The sequence below is a fragment of the Pezoporus occidentalis genome, unplaced genomic scaffold, assembly GCF_034315485.1.
Source record: "Pezoporus occidentalis ecotype Australia unplaced genomic scaffold, CSIRO_AGI_Poc_V1 ctg73, whole genome shotgun sequence".
Lineage (NCBI taxonomy): Eukaryota > Metazoa > Chordata > Aves > Psittaciformes > Psittacidae > Pezoporus > Pezoporus occidentalis.
Genome location: NW_026916082.1, coordinates 1,102,530 through 1,125,066, shown reverse-complemented (window position 1 = coordinate 1,125,066; position 22,537 = coordinate 1,102,530). Strand labels below are relative to the sequence as shown.

The 22,537-nt window shown below is 44.1% G+C and overlaps 1 protein-coding gene across 17 annotated transcripts in view; it reads right to left on the bottom strand.

Moving 5' to 3' along the window:
- WBP1L (WW domain binding protein 1 like) overlaps nt 1-22,537 on the bottom strand; it is a 59,283-nt gene that overhangs the window by 6,475 nt on the left and 30,271 nt on the right. For 3 of the 17 annotated variants that reach the window (XM_062601908.1, XM_062601917.1, XM_062601909.1), the window contains exon 2: nt 8,028-8,130. The exons of 1 other annotated variant lie outside the window; for it this stretch is intronic. In XM_062601908.1, coding sequence (XP_062457892.1) covers nt 8,028-8,130 — 103 coding nt within the window. Of the gene's footprint in view, nt 1-2,401; nt 2,562-8,027; nt 8,131-8,345; nt 9,049-10,756; nt 11,607-15,740; nt 16,167-16,377; nt 16,495-17,761; nt 17,927-22,537 lie in introns of those variants that run through there. 13 more of the 17 variants (XM_062601903.1, XM_062601907.1, XM_062601904.1 and 10 more) reach the window with 12 other exon arrangements.

Genomic DNA, 22,537 nt, shown 5'->3' with positions numbered 1-22,537 from the left:
GTAAGCAGACCGTAATTTACTGGATTGCAATCTGGCCACAGTGCCAGGAACAACACCTTCACTCTTGTGCAAAGGGTCTATGCACGCTCGCAACCACAAGTGGATGAGATCTGTTGTTTTTCATGGGAATTGCCAGAAAAAGATCCCACTAATACCACGTTATTGCCTGGTTTCATTAACCGCTGACACTTCCTAGAGCTTCTAGGAATTACTCAACCCCTGACTCAGCATGAGCCCAAGGATTTGCCTGGATGATCACAGGAGGTCAGTGGCGTGTGCCCACAATGGCCATTTGCTGGCCTGGCTTCTGGTGTCTTCCTTAATGGCTTTGCTCCTCATGCAACATGCTTGTCACGCAACAGCACATCTGTACTGCAGCGCTCCAGTGCATAGGAGGCAACAGGATGGGACACCCATAGGTGCTGAGGCACATGAGGGGCTCCTTGGTTGCCACTTAAAGAAAGGTGCCAGCACTGAGAGGAGGATCTGGTGTAGCTCTGGTTGCAAGCCCAGCACAGTGCTGGCAGCCTAAGGCCTCCATAAAAGGCTCTACAACATGCCCTAGCCAGAAGTTTGGGCACAGCTGTAATTTTGGCTGCAGAAGAGAAAAACTGTAAAAGCCTAGCAGATATATAATAGGGTCATTTATGTGGAATAAAGCTATGCATACAGGCCAAGTACAACTGTAAATATTATGTCTAAGAGTATAGAGTGAACAGCGAAGATGTCCAGGGCTGAGCTGTGCATTTATACACCTGGTGATGCTTGGCTTCAAAACCAGCAGCAGGGAGGTAAGCCAAGCAGAACACTGACCCATGTACCCAGTGGCTCATTTGGCAGGAGGGATATTTCAAAGTCACTCAAAGACAACACTACTCAAGCAGAAAATGTGGAGGCTGAGCACAGGAGTGGTACATGCTAACACCTTGCTCATGGTGAAAAGAGGTACTGGCTCTGCCTCGTGCGGAAAATGGGTGAGATGTGCAGAGGCACCAGAAGTCTGGCATTAAAAGGCTCTAAAAGCCAAGTAAAAATGGGCTTCTAGCTGCATTCACCATCCCCAAAAACCTTCCCTGTGCTCTTCAACGGGTGCCTCCTACCCAAATGGACACAAGCTGTTTTTCAGCTGCGTTGTGCTAAGCTATCACTGCAGTCACTGGAAAAGGAGAAAGGCTGGGAGACAACTGGGCATCTTGATCCAAGTTTGCCATTAAATGTCTGAATTGAGAGACACTATTACCCACTGTGAGGTTGGTGGTGACCACTGGGATTGAAAACTCATGGCAACCTGAGGGCAATGCGACAGGCAAAAAGCAAACAGGATCTTTGGAAAAACAACCACCGATGATCAGCATCACCAAAAGTCATGCACCAGTTTGGAGCTAAACATGCCCCAGGGGACCACTGGACTTGAAAGCAATTTCAGGCAGGTTCTTAGTTTATGGAAGAGTCAGAAGGTGAAACAACTCTCCAGTCCAAAAAAGGCTGAATCCTGAGAAACACTGCTATATTTTCTGCTGAATTCACTAGTGATGCTAATGGGTGGATAATGATGCAACCAAGGGGTGAATCAGACCCAGCCAAGGATCTGAGTTTTGCCAAGAGATTTCCCTGCCAGGGCGTCAAAACCTTTCATGAAAAAAAGAAGTATCATCCTCTTACCCAGCAGGCTCAGAGCTGTAAGCTTTACAAGAGCACCAAGCTCCGAGTCACAACAGGAGCTGCAGAAATACCCAGGGACAGAATCAGCTCCCAGGAAAGCCATCTCCCACAAGCAGAAGAAATACTGAAGAAAGAGAAGGCTGCTACACTTAGAGTCCTTGAGAAAGGGAGCCTCATCACATGGTCATGCATCAGAGATGTTTTCTACCAGCTGCGAAATAACATGCCAGGCTTAAAGCGTCAAGTAAAACCTTCCTGGGACGCTGACCAGAGCTTTGCTCAAACTTAAGAATGATTAAGAATAAAAGAATTTAAGAAAAAATAAACAACGCAGAGCATTCACTCCACATGAAAAAGGTGGGAGCAATGCTCAGGCTGATTATGTACTGTATTTGCTGCATGTGATGTTGCCATGAGCATTCCTGTTCAGGGGAACTCCTTTTATCCTGTGCAAAATGGAAAATCTCTTCTGGAGCGCTCCAAGGGTAGGAAAAGAGAAATCTGCCCTCAAGTTCAGGGTAAACTTGGGCAAATGCCATCACTCTGCTGCTGGAAGAAAGTCCCCTAACAGCAAGCCAAAACATATTGTAAAGTGGTTTTGTGTCTGCCTGACAAGCATATGGGTAATAGCTTTGGCTCCATGAGAGCTGGTTCTGAACAGAAGAAGTGGGACAATTTCACTGACTAAAAAGCGGTGTCCCAAATGGTGGCTATCATCAAAAACAGGAGAGAGATTTACTTGGTACCAGAACCTGGATGCACTGAGTTTAATAGTGTCATCCAGCACAGACCCTCTTCTGCTTGTCTCTTTCATACCTCCTGCTGCCTCTTCCATCTCTTCTTGCGCCGCAACTGTGGTCTGAACCAGTTTGAGGGAACCAGAGCAGGTTGAAACTCATCTACCAAACACAACAGCAGCAAGAGAAAGACTATGACTTTCAATGACAGCTTTATGTCAGTTTAAATCAATGGGACTGTAGCCCCAGCCTGATCACACTGCAGGAAAAAGTTATGAGTATTTGTAGAGTACAATGGCAAAAGAAAAGCTGAAACCAACATCTCCAACTTCTGCTTGTTTGCTTGCTCCCAGACTGGTAACTCACACAAAAGGAGATGGACATTATCTGCAGCTGGTTTCTAGTTTTCAGAATAGGGTCCCGTATGCATGGCATACACACTGCCACGACATAAGGTGGAAAAAGACAGATTTCAGAAAAATCCTTTGCTTATCTTGCAATAAAAATCAATTTGAGGCAGTAAATCTGCAGGCACTGTTTTTACGCCTCTCTTCTGGGGAGGGAGCATTTGAAGAGCAATTGTTTCTGTGCTTCAGAAGATGCAAGTCCAGTCAGTTCCAGCTGACTTAGCCTCCCAAGACATTTATGTTGGTAAAACGCACATTGAACAGCAGTCTAACAGAGACTGGAGAGGAAAACCAGCTGACACCATTTCCAGAACACCTGGAAGCAAGATCTGGAGATCACTGCACCAACAGATCTGTGTATCTGGTGAGAAGCTGGGCTGGAGGTACAAAAGGCAGGGGGTGCACCACCGCCAGCAAACTCTCTTGCCTTTCCTTGCTGCTCAACACAAAGCACGTAGAAGCAAGCCACACAGGGCAGAAGTCAGTTTTTGCACTGTCAGGCTATGCAAGACAGCTTGCCTTCTCCTTTGGGTTTGTGAATTTTACTGAGCCACATCAAAACAAGCTTAAGATGATTTTGCTGTCTGGATTAGGCTAAAAAATGTGCAAGGAAATCGGGAAATAACTCCCTCAATGACCCTATTTATCATGAGTTTCTGCATGGTTGTGACATCTGTTTTGTTTGTCCTATACTGTCAGCTAGGCCTTGTCATGGGAGCATTATCACTGAAGCACCAGCTGAGGAGTAACAGCAGCCAAAGGTGAAGTCTGATACATCTAAAGAGAAAGCAAGTGCAACCATGTAGGAGGCTGAGTGAAAGGCAAGGAACAGGGTAAATCCCTCTCTGGAAAAGGACATGGACTGAAGGATAAGATAACACACAGTAAGGAAGAAAACTTGGGACTGATGTGTTGTTTGACTGAGAGTTTTGGAGACTGGAGCAAGTTTTGGAAATGAATTCCTATTATGAAGCTGACCTGGAACATGTACGTGGTAGAGCAGTTGCTTTAGTTTTAGCAACTAACCGGATCCCTGCCAGAATTTTCTGGCAGTATGCTTTCTGGGGAAAAGAGCTGTCTAGAGATTCCAAGGGGAAGCGTGCAGAGATGAGCAAAATGTTCAAAATCAGCAAAAACATCAACTGTGCTGTCTGCAAACAGAACATTTTTTTCCTGTACAACCCTTCCACCAGGGCCCAAACAATCAACATCTTTTCTACTTTGCTGAAGAAGCCAAAATGAAGCAAAACAGGCACATGCAACATCTGAACATTCACCCATAACCAGTGCTGGTTTGTTGTACAGTACCTACATGACCCAAGACCAGCTAAGCCCTCTAACTTTAAAATCCTAAAACTACGATCTTCTGCACACAGTGGCCAGCAGCCTGTTTCCATGTTCCACAATTCCTGAAGCATGGTGTACCCTTTTTCCAACCACACTATGCAAACTACTTTCTATAGCTTTTCTTGATGTGTTCAGAGCCTCTGGAACCATTCAATTTCATGCTGGTCCTCAACAGGCAAGGAAACATGCAAGGATGGCTGTCAAGAGATCTGGATGTTGGTTTCAGCCCTAATTATACACTTATGAAATTCCCAAATGTCTGAGCCTAAATTCTTAACCTGCAAAATGCAGGAATGGCATTCTTCCCCAATTACTTTCCTCCTGTATTTTGGAATATTAAAGCAGTAGATGCCTGTCAGGCCTGGACAAAGGTCAACATCAGGCAACTCCAGTAAATCACAATCACATCATAACACACCTGAATGAAAACTGTAAGCAAGCAAAACCCAGTGGCTGCTGCCATTCTCCCAAGACCACAATTCCCACCTTGGGGACTGTGAACTCTCTGGGGAACCCAAAGAAACTGTTAAGCTAAAATGCTGAACCAGCTTAACCACCATCCAAGCAAGTACAAAAGCAACAGTAAAGCCTCTTCTTCCCTTTTACTTTTTATGATTCTATTCCAAGAAAATTCAAAAGCATACTGCACATTTTCCTTCGTGTTACCAGTTACCAAGCTTGAGCTAAGAAGTAAATACACCTTTATATAGCTATTAGGCCTATATATGTATGAATCTGGACATAGTTTTATTATTTGGCAGCATGGCACTACTCATTTTTTTTAACAGGAGCGGGGTGGGGGATCTGAACTGGGCTGTTATCTAATTTTAAACACAGGCCGTCCACCTGCTTGGCATATCATGTTCTCCATTCCTCCACTCCACCCCTTAACAAAATAATACCTTGATTTTGCATCCTATTCCACTGCCCACAAGGACTGGTTTGTAATTACTGCAAACTTAACGTGCTGTCTAGAAATGCTGAGATCAGCCGTTCTCAAAGACAAACTTCCCTCAAATTCTTAAACTGGAAAAAAAGATCCTTTTTACGGGAAAAACCTCCAAGTGGCCACAGACAGCAGCCACAGGATCACATTTCAGAAGGCATGTCCGGCAAAGACAAACTAGTTTTCTTTTCCATTTCAAATGCCACCCTCCTCTGCTTCTTCTCCCCACAAAGCTGTGGTGGTAAATAAATCCAGGATTTAATTCAACAAATCTAGCAAGAAGGTCTGTTTTCGGGCACACAAAAGCACTGGTGGTCCGAGAAGGTCAAGAGGAACAGAAACTTCTCAAAAGCCACTGCAGTACATGCATATGCTGGTTAAAATCAAAGCACAGAACAACCATGAAGCCATACTTTAAAGGTGCTGCGAAGTTAACTGTTCATTAACCCAAAAGTTAATAATAACTTTTTAAAAGCTAATCTATTCCCAAGCATGTAAAGCTGTTACACTCCACACCATCAATTTATGGCTCATATTAAGACTACTTTACATACACTATCACTGCTATTCACCTTGAAGGTCTTAGATGCCTCCCCATATGTACCTACCGAAGATACTCAAGAACTGGAGCAGCAGGTAAGTTCTGCAGCTGTGCTCACAAGCTCTAGAATATGAGTTTTCATTTAAAGGACACGATCCCCTGTGCCTCCTCCCTCCCACCCCAGCAGCTTTTTTCTAACACAATGGCAAAGCGAGCATAGAAAACATTAACCAATTTTACATTGATGTTGGACATTTGCCTGAGTTTGCAGAAAGCCTAGAACAGGTCTCATGTTTGCTTTACTCCTCTCATCGCAGTGTGGTATATGATGTTCTCTGCAACACAGAAGGAATATGAATCTCAATGCAGAAACCCATTCCTCCCGAGGAACCATCCAGCAGTGTGTGCCACTAATATGTTTGTTCCATGATCTCAGCACGACCTCTGTACTTGCCCTAGAAAGAAGCCTCAAAAATTCTGCTTCTTTTTAACAAAATCTGGTTTTATCTTCCAAGAACTTTTACGATGCAGCCAGGCACAGCCAAGTCTCAAAGTCCGTGCCGTACTGAGAGCACAAAGATAGTTAAAGTAAAATCATTCCACTAAAATGGCAGGGGGCTATTGTTCAGGCTGTATTGTTTGTATCCAATTAAATTAAGCCTCTCTTTCAAGATGTCCATGGGGGAAAGATGGCGACTGTGCAACAAGCTCCAGCGTGCAGCTGTACTTCATGCTGTTGCTCAATTTAGACCCTGCTTGCCACACAGTCTGTAAACCCCTGCATACGTGCATCTTCCTCCACATTCCCACCCACATAAATCCAAAACTGGGTCTGACCTTCCCCTCTCTGCTTTGTCCATGCAGCCCCACATAGAATAAATTCCAGTCATCTGTCCTGCCCTGCCTGTGCGGCCCACTGCTGGGACGTGAACCAGACAGCCATGTATTCATGCCTATCTCTCAGCCTGCTAGTGTCCCTAGAGCTGCCCCCCTAACCCCCACTCCCCACACCCTTTCCTCTTGTCATGAAATGTTTCTTGAAGTGTTCAGAGACTTCTGAAAATCAAGCTGCTGTAGAAGGTCTGCAATACATTCAGATCTTCCCATTAGCATCAACACAGCCAGCCACTGCAGTCAGATGCACAGCGTGACTTGAAGGAGTCTATTAGATTCCTGTTTAGTTTATAACCACACTGTCCATGCTTCACTGGTTAATTTGAAGAGTAAGAGTATGTCTCTAGGCTAATGGATTCAACTATTCCTGTCCTTAGATACAGGTTAAGTGACAATCTTCGTATGTGTAATACTTTTCCACACACGATACTTTGAGAAAGTGAAACTATGGCCACAGCAGAGCGATTAAGTAGATAGCACAGTTGCATAAAAGCTACAAGATACTACTGGATATGGTAAGAAAGTCTCTCCAGCTTCTCTAATGTGGGAGTGCAGAGCTCAGAGCTCCACATTTCCAAATTCTTGGAGAACAGAGGCCTTCTCAGCCAAAGCTCCTGGCAGTACAACAGCACATCAACACCAGTGTTCAACCCTTTGTGCTCCTCCTCAAGAAAGGACACCATCAGAGAAGAACGAACATAAAAGTTTGCCTTTAAAATTTAGCATTTCTTACCTCCCTACCCTCTCAACTCCCCATTTTTCCCATATAATTTTATCAGAGTTTTGCTGACCTGTTTTGACCTGCTGCCATCTAAATGGATTTAACAGGTATAGCCACTCAACCACTCACTGGAAACATAAGTAGTTTTAAATCTCAGATTTTAGGAAAGATTAGCTAAGAAGAGTTGCCATGGGCAATGTATGTTCCTCGCATCCCACAGTATTCAGCCACTGTCAGCCCACAAGATTTGCCCAAGACCCTCTCCGTCCAAAGAGCTGAGCTCCAAACACAATGCATCCCAAGGAGAATAAATGTCCTGCCCCCACCCTGCCTTGAAAGGATAGCTTTAAAAAGATAAAAGAGATTTAAACTGTTACTCTTGCAAAGAACTAAACCAATAAGCTGAAAAGATACTGAATTAATTCTCTGCTTGAGTGTTTCAAACTACTGTAGCATGCATTGGCATTTCTCCCTCAAGCATGGTTTCCTTACTTGCGTACCCTCAGTTTTGCCCAAATCAGTGAGGATACCAAACAAATCTCCAGTCATGAACCTGGCAAGATGACCCATTACTCCTCAAAAAGCATGCAGTGTCCACTGTAGAGACCCTATTTCCTTTGCCATGTCAGGTCAACTCTGGTTTGTGTTGCAGTGAAATGCAATTGTGATGTGTAACAAGGGCTGAATATAAAACCCCAAGGGACACAAGCCAGACCTGTATGAGAGCCATGCAGATTAGGAAGGGAAGCCATACAAAAATGGAAGGACTTACACCAGAGTTCATAGTAGTAGTTGCAACACTGGGATTGTCCACAACAGTGGCCCGTTTCACATATGTAACTTTGATTGTTGACACCCATGCAGGTTTCCTTGTCCTAAAATTAAACAAACACACTTTTAAGATGTTTTGTCAATATCTTCTGTAAATGTAATTTTTTTACTTAATGATCTGAAAGCATTTGAAAAGTCACAAGTTATGGTCTTGGGAAACTATAGAATATATAAAGTTGTTCAAAAATAGCTACAGATCACCAAAAATCACAAACAACTGTTCAGAAGAAAACCCCGTATCTCCAAACTCATGAGTTACATTGCTTTAGCATTCAACTCAGCCCCGTTTTCTCATCCTCCCTTGCCCATTAAAGGTTACTACGTTCTAGGAGCCAGACATTCTCGTAAGAAAGAGATGTCATTTGTTCCACATTTTACACAATATCACTGCATTAGTGGGGCTGAATGCCAAGTGGAGGAAATGCATTCATAAACAGAACATTATAATTTGAGAAAAGACTGCTTGGATTCATTTAGATTTAACTGATAACTGCAGTATGTTCCTGCAAGATTCCAATCTAAAATGATTCCTTCATCATTAGCCATGCGCTTCGTATAAGATAAGCATTCCTGTAAAACTTCTTCCTGGAATACCAAAGTAGTCCAGGAGCTCAGCCAAATCAGCTGTACTTTATCACCCAGCAGGTCCTCAGGACACTTAAGATGGAAAAGGACCATGGTGCAAGGTCTTGCTCCCCACATGGTGCACTGCTTCACAAAAGTCTCTGTTTTCCTGCTGGTCTAAAAATCTGGCTGGGAAAAAGTACAAAACACAGGAAAACAAAAGCATTTTACAGGTCGTGGTTTGTACATCCTCTAGGATTTAGGCTTTGGGGCAACCTGGAAGTTACACTACACAGTTTCTTGTGAAACAGAGATCTTAATAAAAAACACTGATGTTGCAAACAAACCTGTAACAAAGTCTAAAATTTTCACTTTCTTTCACTTAAAATTTATTGGAAAGCAAAGAAAATGTGGGGAGGTTTATACTGAAAGATGTGTTGAAAGAATTAGTCTTGTGACACCTTTCAAAACAAACAAAAAGCCCAACAAAACCCAACCAGCAGGTTACAGGAACACACATCAGTGGACCCCAACATTTGCCAAGCTGCACTGTCCTCTATTTTCTGAGGGCACATAGCCACACTTCTCAGCTCTATGGAGCCACCATATGCACAAAATACAAAGATCACCTCAAACGATGGACCACCTCACTGAATGAGAGAGGTAAGGCAGCATGCAAAAGAGTCCTGCACTAAGTTCTTAAGGAGACTCAGTCTATTTGGGGATCAGCATCCCACCGCCATGCAGCAACCCGGTCAGAGCTGCATCTCCATACACTGGGCCTGTGGGTCCCTCACCTAAAGTACATAGTACAGAAAAGATCCCATGCTGCATTTTTCTCCTAAGAAGTCACACCAACTTCTGAAAACCCTTTTGAAAGGGTTTTTGATCAGGTGAGAGCACAGTTCAGAAACCACCAGTCAGCACACGATGCATGGCTTCCCTTCCTTCCACAGGAAGGCTCTAAGAAGCACCAACACAGTACTCTTTAGAACTCACCCACAGAGGCAACAAGCTGGAGGGGTATGTGCCTCCTTTTTCAAGAGAGAACATCTTGCTGGACAGACCAGTTGAACTGCTTTACTACAGCTAGCTAAAGCAAACATTTTATGTTCTTGTCTTGAGAGGCTGCATGCCAACAGCAGACACAACATTTTCCTATAGGGTAAGGAGGTGTTTCCATCTCTAACTGCAACTTTTACAAGACACTGCTGAGCCAGCACAGCATTTTCTGCTTCAGACATGCTATTCACTCAAAAAGTTGTAACATTAGTCAGCAAAAAGAACTAGAAACAGGACACATCTATTTCTGATCTCCTCTTATTATTCGCACTTCTCATTTTCACTGGCTTTGCAGAGTTCACGTAACCGATGAGCAGCACAGATTTTAGCTCTCCTAGCAACAGAATTGAGAAATTAAAATCCCATTGCAAAATTGCAATCCTGTTGATAATGCACAAGCCAGAAAGCAACCGGCTGAGGCCTGCGGTTGTAGCACATAAAGATCAATGTGACCTGCTGAACCAGCAAATGAATCACGCAGAGGTGGTGAAAGCACCTCAGGAGCAACTCTGCACCAAAGCACTGATCTGTCTTTGACCACCTGTGTTTACTCCCCCAAAACTTGTTCCATTCAGTGGTGTCTGATTCAAAGAGCAGCAATAAGGAACACATCCGTGTCTTTTGGCAGCAACAACCTGTAACAACTTCAATGTCACTGTATTTTCCCCACTTAAGAACTTCTCCAAGTCTTACTTTCTGAGACTTTAATCACATTATCCTTTCCCTTGAGCTTCCTGACTCCCTCTTGCCAAACTCACTGTATCTGAAATGACCTTTCCGCAACACCATATGCTTATGTGCACGGCTGCTTCTTCTTAGCCCAGATGGCAAACAGGTCTATGAGGGGATAGGTGTGCATGTTGAAAAGATTCTCAGTACCTAGGTTGCTATTCAGTAGGTTGCTCCTGCCTGCTTTTGGAGATAAAGTCTCCAGCAACATCCTGCTTTACCATCTAAAGCAGAGATCAGATCCTGCTGTCTGAAGCTTCTTTACATACTGACCAAGAGAAATTAGCTTCCTTGCTAATACATAAGCACTTGTACCTTTGAATAGTCTTTGCAGTTGGCTTTCAGCTCCCGCAGCTCAGAAAGTCCCAGGTTTTTAAGTCCTTGCAGTGCCAGCCATACTCCTCAAAGTCCAAGCAGCTGCTCTTAGAGCCTTTCTGCAGCTCTCTGCCAGCCCAGACACCAATGGGTTTCTGGAACAGGGAGCCGTCAGACCCAGTGCCACGTGTCAGACCCAGAACTGTCACCCTTGTTTCCAAACAGTTTCACAGAATCAAGTAATAATTTAGTTTGGAAAGGATCCCAGCAGGTCACATGGCCCGACCCCTGCTCAGAGCACAGCTACCTCCAACGCTAGGTTACTCAACCCAGCACAGGGAAAGAGATAACATGTAAAGGCAACAAATCATTGGAAAAAGTCTACTAGGCAAAGCTTCCAGCACAAGGAGAGCATTGTTTTGGAACATGGTACAGGTGTCTCCTTTGGATCGAGCATTTCAGTCTCCTTTCCTCTCCCCACATAAGTCAAGACTCATCTCTGCAACAAGCTGTACAGTTTCTTGCACTGTTTTGCAAGCCAAGGAGGAGGTTACACACTGCCATCAGTAGAGAGATCATGGTATTTTTTTGTCAGGAAACTTCTGCTCACCACCAAGCACTTCCATCAGGCTTCAATTCCTGGTTAAACCCCAGCCTGCACTTTTCATACCATCAATTTTGTATTATTTCTACTTCCTTCCCCCATTCCTTCTTTGTGACACATGCTGCAAAACTGCAGCTACTTAATACATATCGGCAATACAGTAATCCATAGTCTAAATGTCTCCTGGAAACTATATCACAAGTACTTGTGCTATGAAAACAACTATTTCCTCTTTCACACCAACAGGTAGGGACAAGGCACAGGACTGCAAGTAGTTTTATAGGTAAGAAAAATATATCTGGGGAAAAAAAAATCTTACAGGAGAAAGCTGAGTACTAGCATTTAGCGACCTGCCTTTGTTTCTACCTTCCATTGCAAGCAGCACTCAGGTTTTTAAATCTTAATCATTTTTAGCACCATGGAGTTTTTACTGAGCTATTACAGATGTGTTGGGGGGGAGGGGGAGGTGTGTGTTAGGTAGTGATACATAAAGGAGGAGGAGAATTTCTTTCCAAAAGCACTTTCTTCCGCAATAGCCAGTGACTATCACATTCCGCTGCAGGCTCATCTGCTGAAGGACAGTCTTGTTTTCTTGTTGTCCAGGCAAGCACATCCCTGCCCACCACCATTTGTTCAGCTAACTGTACACACCTCCAGACGGGATTACTAAGCAGTATCTACATGGGTCTGCTCTCAAAAACTGTCCAACTCCATCAGAACAGAATATTCCTGTTTCACAACTAAGAAGCCTGAACACACCATCAGTTATCTCCCACCTGCAAAGCCCGGGAGATTTCCAGCTTATTTCAAGAGTCTGGCTTTGTCCTGTAAAGCAACACGTACTCATGTGCATCATGGTCTCCTTGGCGTCATCCTAAGAGCTAATGCAGATATAAGAAACTGGAAACACTGGATCCCTGATCCACACTCCAAAGCCAGCAGCTTTCAGGAGAAAGCTCTGCAAACCTGGAGTCTGTGTTCTCTTTGCACCCAGTTCAATAGAGGCCATTTGTTAAATCCAGTAGAGGCTCTGTCTCATGAAACTGGTTGAGGTGGGAAGACCTCACCTCAGTGCACTTGGAAAGCCTCTGTTTAAGATGTGGCATTCTGGATTAGTTTTCACTTGTCATAAACTTTATAAAGCAGCTTGGAATAAAGTAAGATTTACTTATTTTCTTGTTGATATTTGGCATTTGTTATAAGCCCACAGTCATGCTAGCAACTCTGCCAGGAGCACACTCGTGCTGTCAAGTGCTTTTACAAATAATCCTTAAAATACCCAGCAGTGGTAAGTAGAAGAGGACTCAAGGCAGTGCTGCATGTTGTCACATCTGAAGCTACAGCAAACATTAACGTCAGTGCCAGGGAAAAAAGCCAATTATTTTCTCCACTTTCCAGTTTAGTATTGGACCTTTGCTGGAAGTCTACGTGTCAAATTAAAAGGTCAAAATCTAGGGCACGATCAAGACAGGAGGCATTCAGGGAGGTCTGTAGGTAGCCTGAATTGCACCTTGCTGCTAGAAAGGATGAAATCAGACCTCCTCAACCTACTTTTCTGAAGGTTTTTAGTACTAAATGGTTGGGTTTAATATTCATAAATTTGTTAGGATTTACTGTGTATGAAGCCAGTGTAGGAAACTGAAGGAATGAGAACTGATGGACAGTGGAGTACCATTACAACAAAAGGATCAAGGCACTTCATAATTTTCTATTCTCAAAAGCCAGCAGTTAACCTAGGAACATTGTTGCTATGTCGAAAAGGAGAAAGATGAAGATGAGCAAATTCCAGACCGGTATGGCTATTTTCCAAGCTGAAAATTAATATGTGCAACTGCAGCAACAAACACCACAGCCCACGCTCAAAAGTGCATAGTTGGCAGTGAACCACCTACAAAAGATGACTCCCCAGCTGGCATTAACCAGGTAACCAAAACCAGCAGTAGCTGGTATCACAGAGATCTAATAACCATTTTAGCTCTTTGCTCTGTCTCCTCTTTCCACAGAAATCTGGCCTCCATTACCCTAAATATGAGCACCTTGCATTTATATGGCCTCTGTGTGTCATTCAACCTGACAGAGTATCTGCTCATCCTAACCTTGGTAACACCCAGACATCCCGGAAAACATTTGTGTGCAAATGTGATTTGCATTTACTGACAGCAGGTTATATGCCATTCCTGTTTTCTAGGGTAGCCAGCTCTCTAGACCTACTCCCATTTCTCTCCAAACCTCAGGTACACCATTTGCCAAGGCACTATGTAGCAAATTACTGTTTGACCTGGAAGAGATAGGGATTAATAACAGAACCGAATAACGCATTACAGACAGTGAGACACCATGAAAAGCCCAGCAGCAGGCTAGAGGGAGGCTGCCAAACTAGCACCCACTGGAAAGCAAGATGCTACTGGTTTTAACAGGACTCAGGCTCAACCTGTGACCTCTCCAGACCTGGCTTTGTGGCTCTCACTGGGGACTTTGGTAATAAGCATCTGTCCAACAATGAAAAAAATCCTGACCTAGTTATTTCACTGATCTCATTACTCACAGGCAGCAGACATTTGCTTTCAGTATCCATCTGCCCCCCTAACAACAAAGCAGGATGGATTTAAGCAAATGACACAACCTTCAGAAAAATGAATTAGAATATGTACCTTGAGTAACTCGTAATCGGAATGCGAGCCTTGTATGTTCTTTAAGCACCCAGAGTACCAGAATGGAAGCGATTATCAGTATCTTTAATACGTTTGAAACAGCCAACTGGAAAAAACTGTCTTTGATACCCAATGAGTTACCACTTGGCTTTTACTCAAGCTCACATATCAGACTATCACTAGTGCTGGTCAGCTAAGACCATCAGCAACAGCTCATGAGAATGCAAACACAAAGCTAATAAAGATGAGGCACATTTCTGTCAGATAAAAGACTCAGTTGCAAGTTAAAGTTCCTACTGAAAATACTGGAATGCCAAATCTCACCATAGAGTTTACTACAATTCCTGGTTTGCCAGCTGCTTCCCAGTTCCTAAACAAAATTAATCTTAAATTAAAAGATCACTAGATCCTTTCAGAGGAGGACAGTAGGTGGGATGGCAGCAAGGACTGGCACAACTGGAGGGGAACCCTTGATCACCAGGGCAGGTCAGGACTGACGCCAACCCAGCTGAGTGTGCACTAAAGCCACCAGTCAGCTCCCATACTCAAACACCACACTTGTTAGTCCTTTGGAACATAAAAGCAAAAATCCACTACCGAAGCAAGTGCTGTGCGTTTGGTGGGTTCAGTTTAACAAAAAACATGTTAAGATTGGTAAAGATGAAAATGGCTTTGATTGCTGGGAGTTACTGGAACCTCGGGTGCCAGCTCGTCAAGGGATAATTCCTGTAAGACTGCCTTACGACACACAGCTGAAGCCAGGAAATAAATCAAGTCTGGACATTTCTTCATAAGACACCCACCACAAATCTGGTTTTGCTGAATGTGGAAAAACCAAAATATATTAAGTGCAAACATCCAAATACAGTATGGTAAGGTGGGAGGAATAATGGCTCTGAGCTGTCCCAGGCACAATAAAGATCTCCGAAGTGGGAGCTCTAATCCACAACACTTATTGCTTCTCTAATGCCAGCATCAGGAGAATTAATATTTAAATCACCATGATTAATCAGCCCAGCAGAACCATCTTCACACCCCCAGCGGATGCAGAACCTCCAAGGTTTTATTAACCTTTATCTGAGGAACAAATTGGTTTGTTGCATCCATTTATCTTGGAGAGATACTCCAACAATCTTTTAGGGAACGCTGTCCTTTCACAGATCGTGGACATTCTCATACAGTTCGGTAAGGGCTGGTTTCATTTTTGTTTATTGCAAGTTTCACTTTCAAAGAACTGCACACTGGCATTTTAAGCCCAAGTGAAAGTGTTTACTTCCCTTCACACCTTGCTAGAAGCTTCCCAGCTGCAGTCCCAGCCCTTTCACATTACAGATAGCCGCTTCTAGGAAATTACAGCTTTGAGGAGGCTGCCTTGTGTTTTGTTGTTTTAAACCACCAAAGAGTTGACATCACCGAAAACCTCAAGCAGTTAAAATTAAACTGGAAAAGGTCAGGGATACAAAATTCCCATCTCCCCCCCCCCTTTTACATCTATGCAGCAAATTACATGAACATGTTCAAGCTTTCACCTGCAACCCTCAGAGGAAATGCTCACTTAAAACTGAAAGCTGAGATCCTCTACAGTCATGTTTCCTGGGATGGGAGCTTTAAACACCCACGTTGCACTGATGTCAAATAGAGCTGACCTAGCTTTTCAGGCATTTAAACATCATCCCCACTGCAACAACCACCCCAAAAAAAATCCCCAAACCAAACACCCTGTTTTTACCATATGTTCTGCAGTTCATCTGCCAGGCTGCAGCGCCACTGGGTCCCAATAAAGAAGTGATGGCAGATCCAGGGAAAGCAGTCTTTCAGCACAGGAATGAGCAAGGGGTGCCTGTCTCAGTGAGCAGTGGCTCTCACCACAATCGCTGTTGTCCTCGAAGCTCATGGGAGGGCACCCCATTCAGCACCTTTTCCCTGCAGCCCAGGGGCAACACCCCTTGTGTTGAGTGGGAACAAGAACAACAAAGGACATCCCAGAAAACCAAGTGTTTACAGGCCGAGTGCAAACACAAGAGACAATAGAGGTGATGAGATGTGTCTGAATTCCTCCCACACTTTCAATTAAATAGCATTGTTCACTAACAACCCTTTTTTTTCCCCTGCTCTTTTAGAAGCAGAAGAAATTTCTGAATGCAGAACACAATCACAAATATTTAGGTTTTTAAGACCAAAAATTAAGACTCAAAATGATTAAAACTAAGCAAAGTTCATGCAGCTCTTTCCCACTATATCCTTCATCAGTGGATAAAAATAGTCAAAAGCTTTGCTCTTGTGGTCTTGAGGCAACACCTTTTTTCTGCTTCCTGTAAAGGCCTCTGTGTAGGTGCCAAAAAGTTACAAGCCAAGAAAAAAAGTACCATCCAGCCACAGAGATAACCAGATGTTCGCAGTTGGAGAAAATGAAGCCGAATTACACAGAACTTCTGGTTTTACACCATGTGCAGCACCTCCACTGTCCCAAATGTGTCTCTAAAACAAAAAGATTAATTTAAAAATAGGAACTTTAGAGAAAAACACACACACATGAGACTCGAGCAGCCTCAGCATTTAAGCCAACTATGTCTTGCTGAAAGTTGAGTTACCTCAAGCCATTCAGCCTTCGTGCCCGAATATTCCCTCCTTGGTTCAGTTTTGATGTTTTTAGGGAAAGTCTCTTTGCCCTGAGTGCTAACAAGGGAACTATTATTATAGCTATTGCGCTCAGTTACAGAAGGTCATTGTGCTAGAGGTAGTTTCTTACGTAAAACTGTTTTCAGTTCAGCAGGATGGGAGGGGGGGAGCTGCATTTCACTAAAAACTGAACTGATAAGGAAAGAGAGGCAGCACTGTTTACTCAGCAGTGTGCTCAAGTCCTTTCGCCTTCATTTCTGAACAGCTGAAAGGTTTAAAGCATGCTACGGTCCAATCTTGACTTTTTAATTCTAAATTAGAAGCTGCAAGCAGCACTCCGGTAACATGCAGTACCTACTTATTGTGGATTACAGATCCCGGCGGTCCTGCGAAGAGTTTACAGTTAAATTCGCCTACAGACGTGCCTCCCAGACCAAAAAAAGGGTTTGCTCTCCCCGAGCAGAGGCACACATAGCTGGCACCTCCTCCAGCGGGGAGCAGCTGGGCAGTTGCTACCGTTTCTCATTCCACTCGCCTTTACCAGCTATTAGATGAACAAGAAACTTGGGACAAAGCTCAGTTAAAAAGTCACCAAGCTGGGGGTCATAGCACGTTGTCATTTGCCGTTTGGTGACCTCTGTCAGAGATGAAATACAGAAAAATGTCTTTTTAACACACACACACACACACACACACACACACACACACACCCAATGTAACCCTCAGCATATACTGCCCACACAAGAAAAGGGTTCAAAGTTTGGCATGTTTTGAAGCAATGTAAACACAATTCCATATTAAGGACTGTGTAAAGTACCCTGAACGCGGAGCAAACAGAAACTGCACAGGAGCACGACACGAAGAGCCGCCCTGCCGCACAGCCTACAACAACAAGCAGCGAGTTGCTGTCCCTGCCTCACAGCTCTGCTCCTTCCTAGCTGATGAAAAGCGTCTCTCCCACTGCCGTGCTCCCCGAGCAAACGCCACGGGTGGGGAAGCACCGTTTGTACGGCTGCGTTTTGGGAAAGTCAGAAACCGCTTCCTTAGAGGTGCGGGGGTGGTCAAAATAAAAGCAAATCAGTCACATCCTCCACCTGAGCGAGCAGCTCCCACCGCACCGCAGCTGGTTACCTGTCTGAGACCCAGGAGGAAAGGCATTCTGCAGGCTCATCCTCCGCACCAGCGCATGGGAAGGCAGGAATTTAAAGCCCCACAGTGACCATTTCCTCATCTGCTGTGGGCAGCCCCGCTCCTCGATCCTATTTAAACCCGGGCTTCCTCGGTTGGGAATGCTAAGTAAACAGGGTCCTGGGACACTGCACGCACTCGCTGGCTCCCCCTCCTCCTCCTCCCACTCCCCGTGACATATCTCAGACGCAGCCCAGCCGGGGTGTTTGCAAGAGGGAAATGACATCAGATCGGGCAGCTCTGCGAAAAAAAAAAAAAATAGAGCCAAAAAAATAAATAAAAAAGAAGCCCTGACCCTTAATGCAGCTGCTGGGTAACACCAGGCAGCTCGCTGCCAACGGGAGCTGTGTGCTGCCGGTGCGGGACCCTGGCCGAGAGCCATGCGGAGCACAACCGCTCTGCTCCCTGCTAATGGGATGTTGCAAGTGGAGGGGAATCCATTAAAAACGTTGGCAAGAGCCAGCAGCTCCTCAGCGATGATTAAATCTTGTTAAGCAAAATTAGACATTTAATCTAGCTGGTTTTGGGTTTTTTGAGGAGAAAGCCATGTTTGATGCCACTTGCTGAATGGCACTGGAGCTCTAGGAGCAACCACTGTGGTTTCCCCAAGTACCTCCAGATCACAGGGACCTGGGTAAAGCTTTCACAGATCAAAAGCGCTCCCATGCTGCCTTCTGCCTGCCGCCACAGCTGTTTTTTCTGAGCAACTCTTAACGGCAGCGTTCACTCTCAGCCTATCCAGTTAACAGCCATCTCACTAAAGAAACAGTCACAAACTACCCTCATTTCAGCAGGATCAGCACTGGGCTTCTCTAGCACCAGACAGGTGATGGGAAGACATTTTAATCTGCCCTTCCCCAAGGAAAAATGCAGCTAGTCCCAACATAAGGTCTCTCATTCTACTTGAGCTCATTTCACATTTTCATGCCAAGGGGTAATTAAGCCTTATAAACAAATTTATCATCTGGTGCCCAGGATGGCATGTCTTGTTTGTCCTCTCCCATGCAAGGAGTACAGCAAGTTCCGCAGCGGTGTCAGAGATGACACTGCAGAAGATAATCTAAATTTAACTCCCTTTTCTACCTCCACTTTGAAAGTTCAGCAACCTCTTTTTTTTTTTTGTGCTTCTCTTTAGTCAGCAGCTGTCCTCGTCTGTCGGGGGGACTGGGACACCACGACCGTTCTGTGTGCCCCAGCAGCCGCTCCAGGCATAGTTGACAGAGGGGCAGCTCCCCTTGTGTTTGGCCTCTTTGGCTTTTGGACCTTGACAAGTTACAATATTTGACAAGGGAAGGAATATACGGGTTTTGTTTTTTTTTCCCATGGAGAGTTCACGGAATCCTTTTTTTAGTAGCAGTTTTAATAATTTCAGGACTTCAGCAGAGCAAGAAACCACATATAATTCTTACAAATGCTCATTTGCAACAGCAGGGGAAAAGAAAAAGAAAAACAAAAGATTAAAAAAATAAAAAAGGCAAAAACCCCTAACAGACCAGACCCTCCTGACAGCTGGATAGCTTGCAACAGTGTCTGAAAAAGACACCCATTTTCCAGATGCCAAAACCCCTCAGTGACCACTGCTGTTGCCTCCTCCCAGCCCAGCCCTGCCCAACCCTGGGGTTGTTTCCCAAACGAGAATCCCACTGTGGATCTTCCTCTACACAATTAGGCTGTGAGACTACACACAAGTATTACTTATTTTTACACCAACTTAAAGGCAGAGTATAAACTTGTCGTTTAAGGTAAGCACATCTCTGTTTTTCCTAAGAGAAAACAGGCACATTAGTAATTTCCTGGAGGATACAAAACATCAGCATTAGCTAGCATCAGCCAGGCAACGGGATTTTCCAGCTTTTGTGCTCTTGGATCAAACAAACTCTCAACCTTTGCTTTCCAATTCTATGGACAAACAGCAGTGATTTAAAAGGGCAGCTTTCTGTTTTAGTCATCTGTTCTGTGGCCTCATGCTGTCCTTTGAAATATCTGACTTTGGCTGTTGCTATCCAGAGCCCTGGACGAGGCAGATCCCAGGGCTGAGCCAATGCAGCAATTTCTAAATCCTCAGAAGGAATCTAACTTTATCCACCCGCCTCTCCCCCGGCACATACTTAAAAGGTGAAGCGTCATTCCACATCTAAAACAAGTTGTGAAGGATTATCAAAGGCAGTAACATAACAGAAAAGCTAAAACATCCTAATTCATGTGTTAATTTAGCAATCTTGGAAGGACTGACACAAAATAGGTGGCTTGCAAGCAGGCATTACAACATTCGACTGCAGCAGCAGACCTCCTCTCTTGCAGTCTCTGAGTGGCAGCTACCAGTAACACACTCCACAAACTCCCCTATAGGCGATTATGGAAAAAGCCTTGGAGAGAGGAAAAAAAAGCCCCCAAAAAGCTGTACAAGTTAGCTTATACTCTTGTAATACCCTAATCAATACACCGACAAATACGCCTTTTCAAAACACTGACATTCTCCTAATCATTGCAACTGCTTTGGCTATTCTAACTGGTATAATTTTACTCCCTCCTTTAAGTTTGTACGTTCTTGCCCCTGTGCTTTGTCTTGCAGCAAGGTCATAGACAGTGATTGCGAACAAATAGTTCCTTTCATCAGAAGTGAATTCACCACCTTGTAATCTGACTTTCATATTATTAGGAGGTGGGAACAGAAGTCCCCATCCATCTTCTCACCCATTCATTACTCTGTACCTGTTAGCTGTCTTCTTAAAAGATATCAATCTTCCCTATCCTCTTAATACAAAATCTTTTCCCAAAGCCTTCAGCTGCTCATTGTCCATTTCCAAAACCTTTCTAATTTTCTATTGCTCTCTGCTTGGGGGAAACCAGAGCTGAAATCATAATTATTTTAATGAAAGCATGAGCAGCTCTAAGGCAGCTGGTTCAGCATGCGTTTCACTTCCTTTATACGAACCTGGAGTTTAACATCTGCAAAGGCCACCCACCTATGACACAAGAGTGCGTCCATCCGAGATAAAGAACAGAGCAAACACAAGTTTTGTAGTTTCTCTGCCGAGGAATCTCTTGAGGGTTATGAAAAGTCTGGGCTAACGTCAGGGAAAATTACAGGATCTACATGATTTTGAGCATTTGCTTTATTAGGCAGCTGCCACCCACCCTTTTTTGGCATGTCAGTGTGGATCCCACTTCAGGATAATGGTGAGCAAGATTCTTTTGAAGAGGAGGGATTAAAGACCTCTGCACTTTATCAGTCTGTACTACTGGTCTGCTGAGCATGACGTCAAGCAAAGGATCCTGTGTGACTCCTTCCCAAGCCTCACACACTGTGCATCGTGACCTCAGATTTTAGCATGCAACTGAATTAGATGATGGAAGTTGTTTGGGCCGTTTTAGAGTCACTTTCTATGCTTGATGGGAGATGCTTGCAAGCAGGTTTAGTAACCCAGCAAGATACAATATCAATTTTGATACCCCCTGAGGAGGCAGCTTGACCTTTAGGTGATCCAGTTATTACAACAAGATTGGAACGAAAGTGGAAGTTGTGCAGCTCAAATCCGTCAGGCTTGAAGCACAAGGCTGCTCTCAGTTGCTCCATTATAAAAGTCCCAGGCAGGAAGAGGTTTTGCACAGTAAATATGTGTGGTAATACCCCCTCGATTAAAACTTGAAGACCATGGTTCTGCAGCTATATATATATATATATATACACACACATACATACATATACACACACATATGTATATACAGGTTGACCATAAAGTTGGAACAATTTTATCTTATGACTCTTCTATTTGCCCCAGTGCACTCTGTTATTTTCATATTGTAACAGGAGCATCATTTACCCATATTCACCAGGTGGCCCACAGCCTTGGGTGCTAGAACTGAGACTACGCAAGTCTGCCAGGCGCTCAAAACAAAGTGTGAAAGAAGCAACCTGAATGCAGGTGATTTTATGTTTCACCATCCTGGAGATGGCTTTGGGAATAAAGAATAAAAAAGGAAAAGGGAAAGAAACATACAAAAAGGCATAAAAACGTATCTCTGTTTCTCTAGAATAAGACAACATCCAGGAACAACCAACCTCTACCTGCCTTGATGGCAAATGTCCTAAAGGGGATTGCTTGCTAGCAAAATCAGCATGAGACACTGGGAGACCACCAGTGTGGGAACAGCAGTGCAGTGCTAGATCTGGCTGGAAACCATTTCTGGCTGGCTACCTGCCTGCAAAATCTGTCCACTTGTCAATTCCTGAGGAGTGAAGAGCCACTTCCCCACCCTAGAGGCACCATTATAAGAACACGATGACTTTCCAATGTGAGGACCAGGTGTCCAAGGCTCATGTAATGTATAACATTGGCACTGCCTACAAAGAATGTCATCAACAAATTCTAGAGGACAAACAGCAACAGGTCAGTCCTGTTTTTCCTACTACCTACAGGACCTACTCCATTGCTTAGGGGGCACATGGTCCAAACCAAACTTTTCAGATCCTTTGTGTCTAGTACTGCTGTCCTATGTAGGAGTGGGGTAAAGTGGATCCCCCAGTTTGTATGCAGTTCAACTACAAAACAAGGACACTGAAATCACTTCCATTTACTGTTTGTCAGGCCAAACTGACTTAATCATCGTAAGAGAGAGCAAAGAGTAACTGCAGGAAAAGACACCATACATGTTGGAACTGGCTTGTGAGCAAGCGCTGCAACCGGTCTGCTGGATCAATAATTTTTAATGTGCAAT